At 35.2% G+C, this 22,704-nt stretch overlaps 1 protein-coding gene across 1 annotated transcript in view; it reads right to left on the reverse strand.

Annotated features, from left to right (window-relative positions):
* Positions 1-1,079: 1,079 nt before the first annotated feature.
* Positions 1,080-22,704, reverse strand: part of TBC1D22A (TBC1 domain family member 22A) — a 167,782-nt gene continuing 146,157 nt past the window's right edge. The window contains exon 13 of the mRNA XM_068670052.1: positions 1,080-4,385. Coding sequence (XP_068526153.1) covers positions 4,257-4,385 — 129 coding nt within the window. The 3' untranslated portion in view covers positions 1,080-4,256. The remainder of the gene's footprint in view (positions 4,386-22,704) is intronic.

Here is a 22,704-nt window from a genome sequence, read left to right on the forward strand (position 1 = left end):
ACTGTAAAGCACTTACCCCCCCTGATACCCCACACCCCTCATCCTGTACCCAAGGAGGAAGTGACCTGAAGTATGGATCAGATTTTTGGCAAGTCCTTACTCCTGCAATTCACTTTTAAAGCTGTGGGATGCCTGCCCAGAACATTAGATATTCAGAGCTGCTGTTGTACAAGACAACGAACAGATAGCTTTAAGCTATGTCTCCCAGCGCATTTCTTGTGAGACCTCAGGACCTTTATTCTGTCTTTCTTGATCTCTTCTGCTTTTGAAAAAGTCATTTGAAAAATCTTCCCTTGTTGATTTTCTGTGGGATCTTCAGAAGATTATAGCGGACGGAGAAATACAAATGTCAATGCGAGAAAACAGTATGACTACAATTCATCAGCACTCAGGGACATAACTGTAAGGTTGCCCACTGAATCCCTTTGTTTCTCTTTTTCCTTAAATGATGTATTTTTAAGCAGAGAAGTTATTAACTTTACCTTCCATATAACCAGCCTTGTATATTTTTCTCACCTGATGCATGCTGATTATTGGAAGTTTCACGCTACCTTCCTTGATGTAAGGGATTTGAGCTCCCCATATGAACAGGGCATCTTTCCTTGTTAATCTACTCAAATCATCATTAAGTTTCCAAATCTTATTGACCATTTTGCTATCTCTTACTGTTTCTCAGCACTGAACTGAAGCTTCCTCTCTTTCCTCATCAACAACCAGAGACATAAAGAATTCTCTACATCCTTTCTTTGCTTCCCCCAATTTAATTTCACTGCTCCATCAAATTTATCTTCATTCACTTTTTGCAGAAAATGCTCAGTACCTTGTGTTATACGGTATATGCAGAGACAGACCTCTGGAAGTTGTCTGCCTCATTAACTTCCAAAATCTATAAGACACAAGGTAGTTGCAGAAACATACCTAGGAACAGAGCTTTTCCAACTGCACTTGCTCTTGTGATATAGGGTTATGGGACCATAAAAAAAAAAAAAAAAAAAAAAAAAGCAAACACACCAAAAACACACTTTGATGTATTATGCAATGTACTTGATGAAAACAATAAAAAAAAGCTTTCCACTCTATATAGCACTTCATAAATATGCATTTATTTCCTCATCTTTCATCAGTTTTACAGTTTTAACCAGTGCCTCAGTGTTAATAATTGTCAGAAGCATATAATGGAACTTCAGACAGTTTTATTCTATAGTCCTGAAGTTAAAAACAAATTAATGGGCCTTTCCATATGGAACTGAGCCAAAAAAAAAAAAAAGCAACAAATTTCTTATACCGTATTAGTTACATAAGATTTCAAACTAACATTTCTATCCTATCGCATGTATTGTATTTACATATTGGAGTAATTTGTTTACTATTTACATATTTCAAATACTGTAGTCATAAATCTGTTTATATTGTACATTCCCGCTTAAATTCTTATTACAGAAATTCTTTAGCACACATTTTAGACACTACAGTTTTAATATTTCACATCAGTTTTAGGAAATTACTGCCTGGTTTCACTAATGATGTGTCAAGATGCCTCCTTCATAAGAAAATACATATTACAAAGGAATTTAATAATATTCGGAATCTTTTGAATTTTGAAAAGAATAAGTTCATGGGATGTAATAATCAGGAAGTTATTTCCTTTTCTATGTAATATTATGTTTGGAATGACATTTTACCTGAGATGTACAATCGTTAAATGTAAGGTTGTTGTTTGCTTTTGTTTTGGCTTGGTTTTAATAAAATGAAATATTTTATGTATATTTATGTAAAGTATTCATGTAATGTAATAAAAATTTTGAAAATTTTACATAAATGTTTGCCTTCTTTTTACTGAAAACTATTCCTGTCTGTATAGATATATAAATGTTATTTATATATTTATATATATATATATTTATATATATAAATGTTATTTATATATCTATACCTCGTTTTCCAGAAAATTCTGTCTCTCTATAAATAATCATTGTTACTATATTAGGAAACTTCCCACTATCCTTAAAAAGCAATGTGCTCAAGTACAATATTCAACTTCTGACACAGACACAAGAGTAAATGTGACCTCTGATGGTAATACTTTCTTCCAAGGGAAGTAAGAGGTACCTGTTGAATTTGGAAGACATGGCAGACAACTTATGTGGACCCGATGAAGGAAATTCTATATATCCAGTCCCAAAAATGTTATGCAGAAGCATCTGACACAGCAGACAACTTTGGGTCAACTTTCCATGTTACATGTAACTACCTAAATAACATCTTAATTAAAAAATAATTATTATTATAGAAATCCATTACAACATTGTACATTTAATGCTGTGTGTCTTCTCTCAAGTTACAATAATATGCATTTCTATTAACAAATTACTGTAAATACTAAGTCTAAAGCAAATGTTCATAAAGTTCAGGTTTCTTTTATTCTGTTATTGGTAGATATTCTGTTAGGCACAATATGACATTCTTTGTAAACATAAAGATAGACCATGATACATTAGAGCATGAACTTATAGAAAACAATATACAGATATTTATGAAACACAGATCCACTATACACTCTAGGCACAAATGCAGCAACCTAGGAGGTTTGAACTTGAAGACATCAAAGCTGAGAACCCCAGCTGATGTCAGTGGAACAGAAATGCATCCTAGTCAGAAAACCCTCCTGCTTCTGAATTAATTTGTTTCTCTCTCTTCTACCACTTATTTCATATAATTTTAAAATATAGATCTCATAATCACATTGGTAAAAATGTATTTTCTTCTATTTACCCTGAAACACCAGTTACTTATTATAAAGTTGGTGTCATGAACTAATATGTCTAGAAAGCTTTCCTCAAAACGTATATTTACATATTTTTAAGAACTTTAAAACAATCTTCCAATAACAAGTCATAAGAGAAAACCTCTTGAAAATCTTTTACTTTCCAAAATTAAAAGTGCACTACACTTTTTGTGTGACATCATGCAACTCTAGAACTGAACTGGTGAATGACTATTCCGAGCTTCCGGTATATTGCTTATTGCACCTCTCACCCTCAATAACCGTATGTGTGGGGCAGGCACAAATTAACATAGGTTTATTTACATCTAATAGAGCAACATCAGAATTATTATCTGAAAAAAAATATTGAAAATAAATAGTGCACTTAAATTATGTAAGTTTTAAGAAATTATTCAGAATCCCATACTTATATGAAGAAACATTGATTTCATTCTATAAAGTCAGAGAGGATTTTTATTCTGCTAATGATGCAGAAGTATCTGAGTGTATAGTTACTGTTATTGGGAACTGTCTTCTCCCTTCCTCTGAATAGTAAGAAAAAAGGTCTTAAACTATTTAACAAATAAGCTTTGGACAGATATATTAATTTTCCTTTTCTAACATGCTAGAAATGGAGAATAAGGCAACAACTGAGAAACAAAATATATCTTGCTTTGTAAACCAAGCTTCTTAATGTGATTCTTAAAAGTGAACTTTCATGATAAAAAATTGAAAGGCTTGAAAGAAAGGCTTTATTTTAACAAGACCACATCTTCCATTTCATTCAATATTTTAAAAACACTCCAAAATAATATAAAGTGGGATTTATTTTAGTGCTACAGATGAGTCTTAGGTATTAAGTCAGTTCTTTGTAGGGCTAAAAATCATCTACAACACCCTACAATAATGAATTGTGTTTAGAAAATACCACCAATTTCCACTGCAAACTTACTTTCTTATATTATTGCATTCTAACCTCATTCCATGGAAAAAATAAAACATGGTGTGAGAACATCAGCATCTTCTGAGTTATAACCAGACCTCAAACCACAGGTCTTGCTATCTCAGATGGTCTTTATGACCGTGAAGAGTTTTGTTTTTTTTTTTATCTAAAGCAAGTAATTCAAACTGGCTGATAGTAATGTCAATGAAGTAGTCACAAAATCATTCCTTAAGGAAGTTTTAAAACTCAGGTACATACAACAATTGCTCAAATCATAATTGCGGAAGGGGAAAAAAGACAATTATGTGATAGACATTTGAATTCATATTTCATGCTGAGCGAAAAAGTTCACTTTTAAGTTCATTCATTACTCAATATCCTTCTTTGTCCATTTCTTTGGTATTCTCTTCTCATTTTGCAAGTTCTAACAGAATTTTAATGGTCATCTTCATTCAAACAAAAGAGCAATGAGCTGAAATCACAACCAAAACAACAGATGCCATAATACTGCAGAACACATTGGTCTTAATAATTTCTGGCTCTTTATATTCATTTCTTGTAATGATTGGGAGCATCTGCAAATGCAAATTTGAGTCTGTAGGCTTCTGCTAGGAGTACACTGATTTCTTCATTTCCCCAGTGTACTGTGGGCAAATTCTGTAAAAATATCAGCAATTCCTAGTTGGAGAGAGAGAGAAAAAAAATAATTAATATATATATTCAAATATCAGTGTAATAGCAATGTAATATAGAATGATAACTTATAAGCAATCATTTAAGTCAGTACCCCATACAAACCTGAGATCCCCTTAGGTTAAGTGATTTTCTTGCAACTTGCTAAAGTTACAAGTTATATATGAATTATGGCTATTTTTTAGTATTTATAAAAATAAAAAAATAAGGGGAATGAACTCACTTGTTTTCTACATACTAACAGTTTTATTATGCATAACAGCTAATTATGTATATGTTTGCACAAATACATTTGTTAAGGTTTATTTTAAAGAGGAGGAATGAGTAAACAGGAATGCAATTAAGAACACAACCCTTATCCCGCTATATATCAGAATCCTGGAACATCATATATAAGCACACAGTCAAATCCTTTTCATAAGGGTCTTATTTTCCTTGTCTTGCTCCCGCTTCTCCCTCCTATGTGACTGCTTTCAGGAAGTGTGGCTGCAGAGCCCTTACCATGAGATTTCAGGCAATAGTGAGGAATATAAATGAACACAACACTTTTTCTTTTTTTATTTTTTTTGCAAGGCAACTATTTTAGCTTCACCTATTGCATGGCCTTGATAGATGGGTTCTTGTAAGATAAAACAAGAAAGAAAAGAAGTCGAGCAGTGCTGTATATTTAATTAAGAATAATAAGTAGCAATAAAACAGAGTTAGCATGGGAATGTTTGTACTACACTTGAGAGAGCACATATTTTTAAATAAAGTATTATACAATTGCCAAAAGCACGCTTAAAAAAAAATCTGTCTACTTTTCTGACAGTTATGCTGATAACCGTAATTAATAAATTTGCAGTGAAGAGTAAGAAGGTTGCATATAGAGATGACAAATGCCTACCTCCATGAAAGGTTGTTTTTTGTTTTAATTTACCAAAGTAACTTTCAACCAGCTCAAAGACACAGTAGATAGTTACATGAATTTTGTGAAATTACCTGTTCTCATGTTTGCAGTGCCAAGACTTTGCCTGGTCATACTGCTGGTACAAATGCAGTACCACCCAGAGGATGGTCGGGCACTGGGACAGGCTCCCCAGGGCAGCGGTCACAGCACTGAACCTGACGAAGTTCAAGAAGCATTTGGACAACGCTCTCAGACACATGGTCTGATTTTGGGGTGATCCTTTGGGGACCCAGGAGTTGGACTCGATACTTGTGGATCCCTTCCAATTCAGGATATTGTACGACTATGAAATGATTCATGCTGCTTGAGTAGTGTTTTGATATTCCTTTGGGATACTGTGCAAATAAATTTAGGCCTAACCAATCCTTCATCCAATGGACCTTTCCAGGACCACTTAGATTCATATTGTTAGGGTTGGAAAAGCCCTCCAAGATATCTGCTCCAGCCATACCCCTATCACCGACGTCACCCACTAACCCATGTCCCCAAGCACCACGTCCAACCTCTCCTTGAACACCCCCAGGGACGGTGACTCCACCACCTCCCTGGGCAACCCGTCCCAGTGCCTGACTGCTCTTTCTGAGCAGAAATGGCTCCTCACCTAATCGGATGTTGCAAACAGCACCTGCCTGTATAGAAGGTACTATTAAACTATTCAACAGCTAATTAACTAAAGCTACCGTTTCAGCACTGAAATTAGAATTTTACCTTGTTAACACATTTGACCAGTTGTTTCTGTGGCAATTGTGCATGCTTTTCAAACTGGAAAATGTTGCTACAGATTTGTGAAAGACTGATATAGCTTGTAGATAATGAATTCTGCTTATATATTCAGTTTTGAACGTAAGGTGATCATACTGGATATGCGTATCAAAAAATTATTACAGTACTATCATTTAATTTCTTAAAACATTCTACATAGCAGCCTTTTTTGCAAACAGCTGACTGTCTGGTATTTGGAAATAAAAAAGACAAAGGAAATACAGTAACAGTCATCCATATTTATTTTGTTACATTTACCTGCCCAAAGCACTGAAGGTACATTATCTAACAAAACAAACCCCATTTTCAAAAATAAATACAGTTTTAGAGGTTTGTTGACCTACAGACAACCAGACAGAATCAATGAATTTTCTTCAAGGACACACAACAAAATAGCAGGAGAAATAAGGTGTTCTAAGGAAATTTTCACCTTAAACTCTTTGCTGATACATCTTTAATATCCATACTATATGAAGTTTAGCATGCAACTGAAATATAAAGTAGCACTATTGGGGAAGAAACAGTTTCATAGTTCTATAATCAATTGCAAACATTCATAACTTTCATCGTAATCAAATACATTAAAAAATGGCAGAGTAATCCATTGACTGTCCAAGTTCATTTCCTTTTGGGGGGGCATTTTTCCTTGTTACCAAGGGAAAAGGATCAGTCCTTAAATACTCAAAGTCTAAGACTGACACTAACCAGTGAATATGCATTATAGATAGAAGTAAAGTAACTGTATAACATCAAGAAACACTACTTGAGTGATTTACTGATGATAAGGCTTATATTCTTATGACTATTACTTGAAAGAGCTTCAAAATTATCTGAGATTGAAATAGATTTTACAACTTGTTGAAAAAGTAGAACCTGTAAAAAAGGTTCAGAAAAAAATTATTTGCTTTTTAGTCGTACTACATTTATTGCTGTCCAAATCTGTAGCATTGTAAAAAAAATAAAAAATAAAACCCAACAAAATCCACCCAAATGTCCTAGGATACGAAGTGTACAAACATAGACTAATCAATATTTATTTACAAGAACACATCATAACAAGTTAATCTAAAGCTGCTCAATTTAAAAATTTATACTTGCAAAAGAGCAAAGATGACTATGTAAGTAATGACCCAAGAGTATCCACTCATTAATTATTATTCCTAGTTTTACTCCAACAGCTAAAGTAGGAAAGACTAGAGTTCTAAATAAGGCATCCATGCTAACTGCTTCAATTTGCTTTCCTATTCACAATCAAAATTAAAATATATGAGACACTCTCTGAAATATGATGAATCATGAACTTGGTTTAATATTTAAAATAAAAACTCCCTGGTGACAAACTGCTTGGTATATTTCAGAACTAGAAAACTAAGTCAAAAAAGCAGCATTTGTAATATATCCTTGCAATAATTTATTTTCTGCTTAATTTAAATGATATTGTAATGTCGCTTGGCCGGGGAATCTGTCAAATACTTCCTGATTTCACTGAAATTATTCACCAAATAGGAAGGCTGAAAAATTATCTTGATATTCCTTTTACATGTAATTAATTTGTTGCAAATCACAGTCTGAACAGACCTAGTTGGCTGCATTTTTTCATAAAAAGTGTCTAATAAGTGCATATGTGCAAACAGAATGATCACCACTGCCAGTTTTTAACTTTTATGAGAACAATTCCACTTTTCTCCCCACACACTTGTTTCCATTGATCCTTACTTCTACATCCCATTATGCAGCAAAAATTAGCTGTTAAGGGGGCAATGCTTTACTACAAGCACTGGGCACCAAAACCACGATGAACTACCACTACGAACTGAAAGAATCTATCAGAAGAATGATGGGCTTAATACTCCATTTCACAGCTTAAAATGAAATACTTCAAAAGCAAATCACTTAACTGTGGCTCTTAATGTCTTTAAATAACAATAGTTTTCATCCTTTTCAAAGCACTTAAGATAATCTAAATTGTTAGATTTACCTACATACGCTGTAGAATGAAGTTTGCTTTCAAACAATTATAACCTCCAGCCTTCCCCAACTATTCTTTTAGTACCTTTCATACTACTGAATGCTAAAAAGATCTTAAAGTACTTTAAATACTTATTTTTAACCACCCAAGTCTTGTCATAACCCTGTGGGTTACACTGCTAGTAAACAGCCCTGGGACACATCATGCACAGAACAACCAATACTGCATAAGGCTTTCACTTGCATGACTTACATGTATTTGCTCTCCAGCAGCATTTAGGGGATTATTCTTAAACTAACCTAACCTTTATAATGCTGACAGAAGTCTGACAATGAGCTGTCAGGACAACCATCTCCCATGAATGACATAGGTAAACCGGCAATCCCAAGAGCCAAAGCCATAAGTTGCATAGCCAACTATGAACTGGAGCTTGTACCAACTTGGGTCAGATGTGCAAAGGGCCCAGATGGAGAACGGCAGCAGTGGTTATCGATGGGTAACACAATCTCCATCACTTTATCAGATGTAACGTTCATGAAAAAGAACCACAACAGTTCTTTGAAAATATCAGCTTTTAATACCTTTTAGCAATGTCACAATTACTTTTGTGACAACAATGCCACCTAGTCTTTGCACAGGGCTTTAGAAATGTAAAGCAATTTTACAAAATACATAAGGTTTTTCAGTTCTCTCAGATAAAACTAAGGATGGCATAAACTATCTTGCCCAAGGGCAGCCAGCAGATCATCAGCAGAGCTGGGGTTTCCAAAATCCCAGTCCAATGTTTGTTTATATTTTGGCTGCATCTATAACAGACATAGTCTAAATTACACCCTTTACATTTGGCAAACAGAGCGTTCCAGTTTCATTGGACTCTTACTGCGCTGAACAGCCATACTCATCTCTTGAACTAAGGCCTAGCCACATGAACTGGCCTGCCAGCACAACTCCGGCTCAATCGACGTGCTGCATTTCCCTGCTCATGACACACTGGGGAGAGGCCCTTCCAACCTCCCTGCCTCCTTGCCATTCAGGCAGCGGTGGGTTTCTTCCTTACTGAGGAAAGATCTCAGGTATTTGAGGTATTCATAACCAGCAGCTAACTCCTGATCTAGGGCGAAACTGTTAAACAAACAAAAAAATAATTTTTTTTTTTTATCTTTAAGATTTAGAGAAAAAATAAGAGTATTTTCAAAGTATTGAAAACCTTAACATTTCAGGGAATGAAATGGCAGTCTGACTCCTTTCTTGCCTCAGTTTGGACACAGCAGGACCAAGCCTCTTTGGGGAATTCAGAAGTCTCCGTGCGCAGGAGCGACATCTGTGGTGAAGATGTACCACCCATGGCTGGGGAGGTTCAAGGGTCTGTGTAAATTTGCTCCTCTCTGTCCACCAACTAAAATAAAAAGTACAGCTCTAGCTCTGAATCTAGTCTTGCTTTCAGTAGCGGATTGCATGACAGACCTCCCACAGTCTCTTCAACACTGAAGTTTTCTGGTGTTTTATTTTTTAAAGGACATGGACTTAATTAGAAAAGCAAACCAAAATGATGATAAAAGAACTGCTAAGTACACTTAATACACAAATAGCAGAATATTCAGTCTTGGGATATAATACAATACACAATTAGGAAAGAAACATAGGCAGAGAAATTGTGCTCAATGTAATGAGTGGAAATACCACAAAAAGAGGAAACTGGTAACTTATTTTTTTTCTTTATATGGATTTTATTGCACAGAGTGCAGTCAACATGTATTTCATTGTATTTTATTCTTTTCCTTCTTCCTGTGAATGCATCCTAGTGTTTTTCAGTCTTTTGAACATCAATTGTTTGTAGCACAATTTTTGTTCCATTCTCCAAAGAGGAACTGCGTGGTAACCTCCCACATACCAACATTCTTCGCTATTATCAGTAAGATTTCTCTGCTGTTTTCTCTCCAAGGAAAGGAAAAATTAACTCTTTAAGACAATGTATAAATATTTCAAATAATTTCACAATAACAAAATACACTCTGTCTTGTTGTCCTTTAAGGACATTCCCTGGATTTGGAAGATGCAATTAATTTACACAAGAGTCCACAGTGTCCATCTTTGCTTTAGTCTATTTTCCTCAAGAGTTATAAGTGCTTCTTTGCCTCAGAGCTGTGTTTTTTTTTATGTTTGTTTTGTTTTGCTTTTTTCCAATTTCTAAATCTTCTCTTACTGTCTAATCCTCATCTTCAAAGCACAAAGCTTACCGTATGAAGTAAACAACACCTTGGTTGTCCAAGGCTGGCTGCAGAGATCCTAGCTCAGTGAAGGCAATAGCAGCTAGTATGTGCCATGACAGGAGGGAATGACAACTACAGCCCTAATCTACTTTTACTTCTGCTTCAGTGTGCTGAACTCACTGATGGGTCCCTACTAGGAGCTGACATTTCTATTACCACCACACACACCATTCTTCCTTGAAGCTATGAAGAAAAAATCACCTCCCTCAGCCATCAGGTTCTTGGTGTGGTTCCTCTGTACACCATCCTCCTGACTTCCAGACAAACCTTGCTCATTTATAACATTTGGCCCAGTGGCAAGTGAGAGTTTGCCTGTGGCAAGCTGCCAGAGACCAGGCCCCACAACGAGGAGATGGGCATCTGGGTCCAATCTTGTAAGGGTGGGAGGGGAGGAGACATCTGCCATTCCGGGCCTAAGAATGGCAGTAGCCTCCTGTCTGATTTCTTTTGCTTATCACTGTGCCTCAGGCCTCACTTCCAAGTCCCTTCCCTTAGACAGTTCTCTTCACTTTTCCTCCTCTCTCCTAACTCAAGATTTTGCAAAACGAATGTCAAGTGTTGCTTATGCCGTGCCTCAGCAAGGAGCCCAGCACCAGGAATATCTTCGCAAAACTGGGTACAGTTACTAGATTCTCTCCCTGCTACAAGCAGCCTCCCTGAACTATTTCCACTTACATGAAGCACTTAGGAGTCTAAGTTTCGAGCAGAGGCAAAAAAACGTACTATAAAATCCTGTAAACCACCGTATACCAGAGAGTTGCATAGCATGTTGGTCTTCCCAGGTAAAATTTACAGCTGTGCTGCAGAGCATCCCTGAATACTCCAGCAAGGGAAGCAAATGAATGCTTTTCTGTGCACATGCCACTATGCTACAGAATTGTCTGTCAAAATGATTTCAACATACATTTCGCAATGACCTGCTGACACATACTCTATTCGTATCAATACTGTACTGAATAATAACATTTGCTAACCAGCCACAAGAAATGCCTAACATTGAAGGAACTGCTATTTTTTAATCTGGAACGATAGGATATAGTGGACCGGTGTAGCAGTGTTGCCGGGTCATGCTATAGATAAATTAAAAATCTATGCCCCAAACTAATTTGTCAGTAGACAAATAACTATAGCAGAAAATAGAAGCCTAAAGCACAGCATTTTAAAACCCTTGGTAAGATTTCTGTTTTATGTTAATATACATCTAAATCACAACTCTGAAATAATTGTTCTGCACATTTGAAATTTTGTCACGGCTATAACTATAGCCTTGTATTGTCACACCCACCCTGACTCACTATGTGGTTCCTGAAGGAAGGAACATCAAGAACAATTATAGAACAAGTAACACATTGGCTGTTACTCAAACAGAATGATGTTCTTCTAATAAGCAGAGCACAAAGATCTCTATCATAATAATCAAAGCGATTTATTTACTTTGATAACTCAGTTCATATTTTTTTATCTGTGTGAATTATTGACAAAGTTCAACTTTGTAGATTTTGTGGTTGTTTTTTGTTGTTGTTTTTTTTTTCTCCAACAGGAGGAAGAAACTTAGAACATAAAAAAAAAGTAATAGAATTTATTTCTAGCTAATATAAAAATGGTAATAACTAAAGTTAAATTCAAACTCCAACACACTGAGGAAATTAATGGAGTTAGTTTTTAATGTCAAAACTGAGAACTGGTCTATTAATTTAACAAATAAAGGCAGTCCTCAAGTATAGTATTTTTCTACTAGAGTTGATAATCCTTCCTGCTGCTAACTGCAATATAATTATGGTCTGAATACTTCTGGTCTACAACAGCTCTATTTTGTACTGATAGGCAGAACCTGCAATCTTACTATATTTTATAATCATGAACTTTTCAACATTAGAGTTTAGGACTGCATATAACTAAATGGAAGGTAAATTTACTTATATAAAATCTTTCATTATTTAATAAGGAATCGCTAACTTTGTAGTTTGACCGAGGGCTGTATCTGTTACACAGTACACACACGTACAGAACACGGCAAAATTTATGCTGGCCATTTGATTAAACTGCTTCTTTATGAGAGATATTTGCCTTTTCAGAAGTTGAGCTTGAAATTTTAGAACACAATTTACTTTTAAAGAACTAATGATGTGCAACACTACTAAAAGTTATTTAGAGAAAATATTGAATAAAGCTAAGGAAGAAACTAATTATTGCCAGAAAATTGCTCATTTACCTACTGAATTACATTAAAAAAAGAAATCAACATAGATACATGTATATGCATATATTTAAAAAATTCTAAGCATTGTTATGATTTTATGGGGAATTGTATGATATGGTGCCAGAGATTGCCAGAACTGAACAATCCTCCATACTTTTTTTTTCCAAACAGATGTAAACGCTATACAGAGAAAAGAAATATATAATATAAAAATGATCTATTTCCTGTTTTCCTTTAAAATGCATATTCACTTGCTCAAATTTGTGATTGTAACATGTGAAGAGAAGAGGTGACATGGACGACCAGTACCCAGCGGGCATCCCATCCATGGACTTGGTCCCTCCCGTGTCACACAGTGAAAGAGAAAGACAGAAGTGCCAGGGCTACTGCCTGGCTGTGCCCCTACAACTGCTGCAGTCACCAGGTTGGTAACGGGCTGTCCTAGCCTCTCAGCCTGTTCCCAGATACTCATGATGAAGCATGCCCACTGCTGGACATGCCAGGCTATGTCCAAGTCCTCCTCTTCCAGCCAGCTACCAGAGCAGGAACAGGTTCATGAACTAGTGACACGAAAGCACACCACAGAGCCTCAATGACCCTCTGCAGCTAAAGCAGAGCTGCCTTTTCCCTTTCCCTGTCCCTTGTTGTCGATATGTAATGCACCAAATAAGTAGGGCTCTAACTCTGAGATGAGCTCTTTTCTTTCTCGAGGACTGTTTTTCCCCTTTCACTGCACTCAGCATATTCCCTATGCTGCTGCCACTTCTTGTTTCTCCAGCTGTCCTAACCTGCTACATGGAGTTGCAAATAATGAACTATATTTCTGGAGTGCTGCGCTTCTTATTAATTACCTATGTCTCAGAGTCAGAGAATCCATTTCGTTCATATAGGGCACAGCTGGAACTGAGAAAGCCAAGATTTCAAAATCCAGTATTAAAAAGATAGTAGGAAAAGATAATTTATTGTAGTTTAAGAATCACTTGCTGCAGATACAGGTTAAGAGGCCTAAGTGAACCCAAGTTCACTTGTGTTGCTTCTTTTTTTTTGAAAGGTTTATAAAATCTTCTTTTCAAAGAATTGCCTATTAAGCAATCATTCTTATTTATGTTAATTTTGACCTTGCTTTCATATACCATGACATCTTAGCCAACAGACTAAAGGTTACAGAAATCAGAACAGAATGAAACAAGCTACAGACAAAAAGGTTATCCAGAACTTTGACTAGATATACAACAGACTTGTTGGATCTTGAAATGGACATTTGCAATAAATAAATAAATAAATAAACAAGGTAGAAGTCTTTTTCTCTTGCCATCAGCTTACATCCAGCAACTCAAGTGTTCAGAAAAAAATGTTCTCAGAAACTGCGTATTTATTCTTCAAGTATATGATTTAGTCCTTCTGCACTCTCTTGAACTAGAAATTATACAATTTAAATTGTTATGCACCTTTAAAATAACTAGTGATCTGAGATACATGGCTACAAACACCCCCAACTTACTGCTGAAAAGCATCAGCAAATTCAGTCTTATACAACTGTCTTCCTTGACAGTAATTAGTTTGAAAATCTCCCTAAGCTCTAGAAGACATCCTTGCTAAAACTGGAGAAATAACAATAGCCAGATGATGCTCAGCTGTCACATTCTGCAACGGGTAAATAGGTACAGCTGACAGCTCTCACATAGGTGAAAAATAGGTGGCAATGCTTCAACTTAACAACCTCCTGTTAATCTTCTGAAAACATACAGAGGCATGGTATTCTTATAATTAATTTCATACCAGAATTTCAGAAACACTCTTTAGAGGTCTGAAAATGAAAGCTTATGAAAAGTTGATGGTCTTATCATTTCCCTTTCATGTTTTTTCTTTTTGCAACTACTGAACAGATTCTTGGATTCAGCACATTAAGACATTAAAACAGCAATTAGTCCTGTTTCATCCGGTAAGGCTCTGTTACGCAAGTTATTAGCATTCTTAATTGCTAATGATAAAATATGTGGTTTCAAAGAACTGTCAGAGAAGCTGAGTTCACTTAGATAAAGAGAAGATTTACATCTGCATTTACAAGGGTTTACGGTTAACAGGATAGATATGAAAATATATACATTAATAAGGTAAAAAAGTGCATTAAAGGACCACCCATTATCTGATATTGTAGGCAGAATTATGTCCTTCTTTTCAAATGAAAACGAAGAACAAAAACACAAGTAAGCCCCATCATTACATCCTACATCAGGAAACAAATTTGCATGCTAGATTGTTTTCCTAAAGAAACCGAGTATCCACAAGTTACTATCTGCAAGTTTATGAGGCAATGTTAAGGACACAGTCTTAAAAACAAAGCAAGCATTGCCAAAGAACTTACAAGATGTTCCTTTCCATATACATTTTCATAATACCTTTTTATTCCAAGCTGTCTCAAATCCTTCTAAATTATATTCAAATGAAATGAGAGAAATTAAGGTACTGATACTGAATTCAATATCCCATACTTGAGGAAGAAGAGGAAGTCATCTAACTCAAACATTGATTTAATTCAATCTTCAGTCGGTCTAACAGAAAGACTAGCAGGTTCTTCCTTACTTTTAAACTACAGATGATCACTAAACTTTCATTTCAGAAATCTCGCATGAAATTGAGTATCCCAGAAAACGTCCAGGTAGATTTCTCAGTACCCTAATTGCTACAGCACAAAGCAGAGCAGTCCAGAACCACTCTGATATTTTTTGCTATACCATTTTATGAAATATTACTTGCAAATGGAGATGTGTACCTCTTATGTCTTAAAATATAAATTATAGCAAAAGTGAAGAAAAGAGTCCAAGTGTACCACGTGTCAGATGTCAGTAGCTCTGTGGAAAAAGCAGCAAATCAAAGAAAAGAGATGCAAATATTCAGAGCGTGAAAAGTCTATAAAAAACTCCAAACAAAAACCACCCAAACATAGTATCTACGGTACCTATCAAGACTGTAACAACTACGGCAGAATTTCATTTCTGAAGTGAAATTCATTTCATTTCTGCCATGAGTCAGTTACTGCATCATTTTTTTCTGTACTCAAGCAAGATCAAAATATTTGTGCAGCAGATTCCAACTGAAATTATACAATTCTGCCTCTCCATAAAGTCCATATGTTAGCCACTTTTCTTTATTTGGTTTTCTTGACCGTAACTTGGCAATGCATTTTAAGTGGATCAGTTTGCCTAGATCTAAACTCCTCTTTACAATGACTTCGAAATCTTAACACTGGAGTATAAATAGCTAAAAACACAGAAAAACAAAGAAAGAAAATGATAAAGTACCAATTGAACATAATGAACTACAGGGACAGGAGTGTACCAAAATATTATATATTTCAGAATTAAAGCAATTAGTCTGCTTTGGCAAAAAGGTATTTCATACTGTAAATTGTCCTGAGCAGAATTTCATCTTATTTTAAGAAAAAAATATATATTTATTAAGGATTGGTGATGCAAAATTGCCTCTCTGTATAACTTAAGCAACACTGTCTAAGGTATACAATTTTATGTCCAATATATGTGTCACATTAGCAGCAACTTAAACTAGTATATTTTTAGAACTACAAAAATCTCTAAAGATAACTGAAGCTGAATGTTGTTAGTATCCTAGGAATGTAGGACTGAAACAGACCAATTTCATTACGTGGGTTGTCACCCACATCACAGGAAACCATCCATAGGTGTTTTGTTCTGAATAATAACTAACCATCCCATACTTGCCATGTCAAAACCCATGAAGCATCTGTGCACCTGCAGCCGACTTAAGGACAGTAATAGAGAGAACCAACAACTTGGTGGTGGAAGAGGAGAAGCAAACCACTTTTGTGTGTAGAGTTAAAGGAAAAGACAGAAAAAGAACCTGTCAAAAATTCCTATGTCTCTGTATGGGCAAGGAATCTCATAACTGAGAATATCTGAATAAACCTGGGAAACTTCACAAAACCAGTATAAACTAACCCAAAATTCCCTTTAGGTCTGAGGAGGAAAACACTGTTCACATCAAGAAATAATTTATGCTTTGTTGGCAAGCAAAACATACAGGCACAAGAGCACAAGATATGGGATCATTCAAGCTGCACAGATTTTCTCAACATACAAAAACACCAACAAAAACACCAACCTCCTGTCCATTCCTTGATGCTTTACGATAAAAATACATCTAAATGCATTTCATTTGGAAGTCTGAGAAGAAATGACGCATGAGGAAGAGAGAAGTTCCAGAAGAGCTTCAACAGTCAACCAGACTGAAACATTAATTCAATTAACACAACATAATTCAATTCTATACTATAAGCTAGATAATCAAAATATGCTAAGGCAGTACAAATACTATGCAGGAAATATGATTAAGAACTACGCTTAAGACATCTTTCAACCTCTCAGTAGGGACAACAACAAACCCAAACCAAGATTAATCTTACTATATCATACAATACCTCACATACATTTATCAAGCTCTTTACCTCCTGTTATTTTATGTAGAAGGCACTCCCAAACCTCACTTTATCTAATGGTTCATAAATCAAAGCGGAACAATTTATGTCCTTTTGATCTGTCAACAAAATTACATTATAACTTAAATCTTTATGCACCATTATAAAGCAGCCCAAATGCACTCTAAAAGAGTAATCATACCGCCTCTCAGGCTTTATTTTACAAGCTTAACAAATACTCTTTTAATACTCTCTGCCACTGCAAGTTCTTCATTTCCCAGTCTACTGTTGTTGTGATTAAACGTAATTCTGAAGAGATTACATAAAGAACAAACACATTATTCTCATGTCAGTCCCAGAGAGTTGCAATTTTTAAAAAGCATATAGACAAAGACTAATTATGGGGATCATGGAAAAATAATAGTTCTAAATGGAGTTCATCAAAGCCCTAAGGTAACTACAAATGTCCTAGAGCCCTGGAATTTAAGACAATTAAAATACTAACACATTTTTATAATTTTTACAAGACTTTCTTACATATTACTACACTCGTTAAAAAGAAAAAAGAAAAGAAAAAAAAAAAACAACACTTTAATTTCAGCTTTAGCCAACCAGAATTTGAGATCTAATTTCAATATAAGATAATGAACGTCCCAACTTTCATGGAACATAGACGATTGCAAACCAACAGTTGAATGCAGAATTTATTCTTCGCTTATCTACAAAGGAACAGCCTCCAGACACAAACATGAGAAAATAACTGAATATTTTTTCAGTACTGCATGTGACAACAGGCCAAGTTAATATTTTCCTACTGCTGACTTTTAAGATTTCCAAAATTAAAGTCTTAAAAGTGTTCAGCCTTTTTTTTTTTTTTTTTTTTTTAAATTATTTTTGGTAACTTTAGTCCACACATGGAAGAAAATAATGAAGTTTACCCTCTAAAACTTTACAAAAACCTGCACCTTTAAAGCAGTGGCCCCTTATCATGGCATTGATAACCAACAGAACAGTTTGGCAGAGGAGGCACTGGCAATTGCAAAGCAGCTTCAGACCTTTCATCAAAAATCAAACAAGTCAAAATCCCAAATTTTCCAGCATGTAAAGACAAATCTCAGTAAAAACATGGAAAATCAATATGGAAAGAGGAATACAGTTTTCATAACACATATTTTAGCATGTGACAGGCACTAGTATTATATAAACTGATTTTTAATAATAGTTTGTACTATTTGTACTATTTTTCCAGTTTGTCAAGCCCACGTGGTTTGATACAAATTGAAATTACATTAGGGAAAGGCATACGGCCTTACATATTTAGAGAAAAGCCTTGAAAAATACGTCTGATTACCTAAAGATTCAAAACTGCACAAAAAAAAAATAAATTGGTTTTAAGGAAAGTATTATATTCAAATTGATTTCCTTTGGAGGATTGGGCTTTTGACAGAATTAAATCTTTTATAAAACCATACCTTGTGCATAAAATGTCATTTTGTTTGAATAACTGACCACAACCAAAAGGTCATTAAGGGTTTGACCAAAGCAGCAATAACATTTCTAATAGAAAAATACTTCAGTGGTGCATTATGTGCTATACTGTAAGTGTTCGATGGGCTGGTTTACTCATCTGTTCCTCAGCAGGCAGACGTGAGGAGGAATTCCTGTATTTATCACAATAATCTCCAAGAGAGGAAACTATAACACAGCTAGGAAGATGTGGCCTTTTCTCAGACAGCAGAATAAAGACATCAGCTACATGAAATACAACTTTCAGAGGTATATTACTGGCGCCAATTTCAGTTTACTTTAATAGGTTTGCCTGTGAGCTGGCAATTCAGAGGCAGCTACGTGCCATGTTCTGTCATTTTTTGTCAGGGGTGGCAATCTTTCATAAGGGATGTGGGAGAGAACAGCTATTCAGGATTTCAGATGTTTCTGTTTAATATGTTGTCCTATGAAGATCAACACCAGAAATTAAACATGCGTGTATAAACTGTGATGAAAAATATTAACACAAAGCTTTGGTCAATAGTTGCCCAAGGGCAGAAGGCAAACATTGCAATTCACTCAGCTAACAGCAAGCAAATGCTACTGTACAAAAAATAAATTAGGATGGGGTAAAATAGAGTTCCTCCTGCAAAGTGATTTCTAATGCAAAAAACACATATTACATAGAGCAAATGTGTAAAGATCTTCCTTTTTGTGGCAGCTGAAAGTGCTAACTAGGAGACTATGATGACAACAGTAAATGTGCTGTAATGGTACTTCTGGAAGAATTTTAAATCCAATTTGTTTACAAGTAGATGACAAAACAACAGGCATTTTAATTCTTGTTATTTTTACTGTCTTGCTGCTGCAATAAGGCAATGTTGTTGTAAGATAGCAAAATCTACATGCACCACCATTTAGGAAGCCATAGAAGAAAACAGAGGAGTGAAAGAAATAAAATTAATCCTCCTCCATCTGCTTGTCTCAAAGAAAGTCATATGTCACTTCATCCTATTATTCAGCTCATACTCCAAAAGCTTTTAGTTTCTCTTTGTTCTCTTATCAGTAGTTTTGATTGAGTTTGGTAGTCAAGTGTACAGGCTCCTGTGATTTTAGTCTTCTCCAGGGTTACATGCTGATAAGGCCAATAATTGACATTGTTATGCAGCAGTTTCTGCTGAAGAAATAAAACATGGAAAGAAAACAGTTTTCTTTGTAGAGAATGTCTCCAGTGACAGCTGTGAATTACTAACTAAATGGAAGTCCTGCCAGTGCATTTAGTTTAGCAGGTCACCTAAATTGCTCAGGAAGAACAGTTTTTCTTTGTTCATGAAAATGCTTTTTATATTGAAATGGAGAAAACACAGAGATTCCTTTGTGGTCATTTACTGAAAATAAATAAAAACATTGGTTGATGAGAGAAAAATACCTTACATTAATCGGAAAGTGCTTTTTCTCAAAACTTACAGGCCAATAAAATCACATTTTCATTGCGTGGAAGATTTGATTTAAAACATTGATAGCAACAGAATCTCTGTAAAATACAAGCCATAAAGCAAGGCTTACAAGAAATCTCTCTGGATTATACGCACCTGGTATCAGATTCTGTCTTTCTTTTTAGCAGCAGCAAGACCAAAAAGAGCTCTTGAAAACATACTCAGATCAAAGGGGACCCAAATATTGCCAGGTGATCCTACCAGCCTGCAAAAGGCATTGTCTGTATGGAGTTTGGTCTCAGGATCCTTTGAGCTGTAAAGCTCTGAGCAGAAAACGGATATTTGCTCTAATATAGGCTTCTGAGATACACAAGTTACTGGCAAAACAAAATACACTTGCTTCTAGAGTTCAGTTACATTAAATGCAGTGATTACTGAGCAACTGCTGGTGCCTTTTTAACCCAAACAGTGCTTTTTCTCTGCCAATTAGGCTTTATAGATATTCAGAGTTTTAGATGTATTTTGTACTGGCAATGTGGTCCCAACAGAGTACATTTAGTAAAGATAACTAAAAATGGTGTGATCTCTGACTATCAAAATATCTAAGAGGTGTGTGAAGACGAAAATATTATACATGTTCTTAAAATGATGGCTGTCATTTCAAATTGCATTCTAAGGACAATTCATTGCCTAATTGTTTCAACATTTTTAAGTATTCCAGACATTGTCTACATCTATACATGATAGCAATCATATATGCTAGTGGGAACACTATTTGTCAGATACAAACCAAAAATTTGGAGCTGGCTACTAGAATCAGAGATGTTAAAGACGGAAAAGATCATTACTTATCTTGGTCTGACCTCTTGTGTAGATAATAGGAACTAAACCCAAACCTGTTTTCTTTCAGGAAAAAACAGTGATTTGACATCTCTAAGAGATACAGAAATTCACGACTTATTTTGTTTGTGTGTTAGGGTAGTTTTTCTATTAAATTTCTAATACATTTATCCATTAATATATTGTTTTTCTTTTCAACAAATTAAAAATTTCAAGCTATTCAGTCATCATTCTGAGCCTTCTCTAAGTCTTTGTGTTCAAACATCAGAACTGGATGCAATATTAACATATAGAAACAAGCTTCATGTTCATTACTTTAAGGTTAATATTACTCCCATGTGCCACACCATTCTCAGAGCTCATATTGTGATAGCTGTCAGCAATGGATCTTTTCAGAAGCCATGCAAGAAAGGATACAGTTTCTCACTCCAGAGACATGACGTATTCTATTTATTCTATATTTGTGATTTTTTTCATTTAACTATATCAAAATACAGCTTGCCTAAAGAGGTTGGTTGGACAAATGATTCAAGTTTGGTTTACCTAACTATTTTGTCCTCCTCTCTTGGTCGGAGAATGTCATCCACAGATTTTTATTGTCAGTTCTTTTATAGATACTTTCAAACGTCAGTGGAAATGCTGAATAGCATTATGCCAATTACCGACTCCCACAGAAGCTCGCCAGGCAAACCTTTCCTTGAACAAGATTAACTAAAAAAATCTTTTGAGTCCTCCAGTTAGTTTCATTTTTACTGTTAAATACTATTTAAAAGTTCAAAAAATATAGACCACAGTAAGAAATCATTATCTTGCACATTTACATCTATCAGTCAAATACATAATATCATCAAGGAATAAAATCCAGTTTCATTGCCTTGTCTTATCTAAAGTAGATTCACTTTTCAGGATTAAAGAGAAATGAAGCTCTAGGATAGGAATGATGGTGGGGAAAAAGTTTCAGATGTACTTCTTAACTGATGGAAAGGAAATTGGATAAGTAACTAAATAAGTAATAATAATTTTAAAATACTTGCTGATAGAAAGTACTTAATACTTATAATTAAGAATGTATCTTTACTATCTTCATGAACATAGCCATATTATTTTCTTACCCCGTGGTCTTCTGAAACAGAAAAATAAAAACTGTCAGAAAGAACTTGCACGTTACATGCTCGCCGTTAAAATACATGAAAAAAATTAAAAATAAAGCTATATTTTGCAGACAATATTAATATATTTTTATTTTTGTTAGATGGGGTTATGAGAAAACCAGACTCTACAATATTATCTTCTGACACTTTGGAGCTTCCCTATTTACAGTTTTTGGGAAAATGAAAAGCCTTTGGATAGCATTCTCAGGTGTACAACAATGCTTACCCTTTAAGAGAGCGAACTCAACACTAAGAGTTCTGATAAGCTACAACACATAGATATGTTAACAAAAAGCAATTTAGTATTTGAAATCCTGACAGAAGCAAGAATAAATATATAGGACTATCCAAATAGCTTTTAAAAAAGTATAAAATAATTTTAGGTGGAGTGGATTTCTCTTTGAAAAGTAAAGAAAAAAGGTAATAAAATGTCAAATTCTTTCCCTACAGTTTCACATCCATGACCTAGGCTATATCACATATTGGTAAGTGATCGTGCTCCCACGAGGGAAACGATAACACGCTCGGCAAGGCTGAAATAGGAGGAGACAGCATCCTTGCAGCACCAGTGAAGCATGAATTCAGCCTGCTCATGAAGACTGGAAGCAGTCCAGCCCTAATGCCGCCTCATTTACATTCTGACATTCTGTTGAGATAGCAAAGTTGCAGTACAGATTTGGAAAGCCACAACAGTCCACTGCTGATTCATGCTGTTAAATCACGCTGTTATTACATTATATTGATGCTGCTCTCACACTACTTTATGATGGGAGACTTCATTACGGT

The sequence above is a fragment of the Anas acuta genome, chromosome 1, assembly GCF_963932015.1.
Source record: "Anas acuta chromosome 1, bAnaAcu1.1, whole genome shotgun sequence".
Classification (NCBI taxonomy): domain Eukaryota; kingdom Metazoa; phylum Chordata; class Aves; order Anseriformes; family Anatidae; genus Anas; species Anas acuta.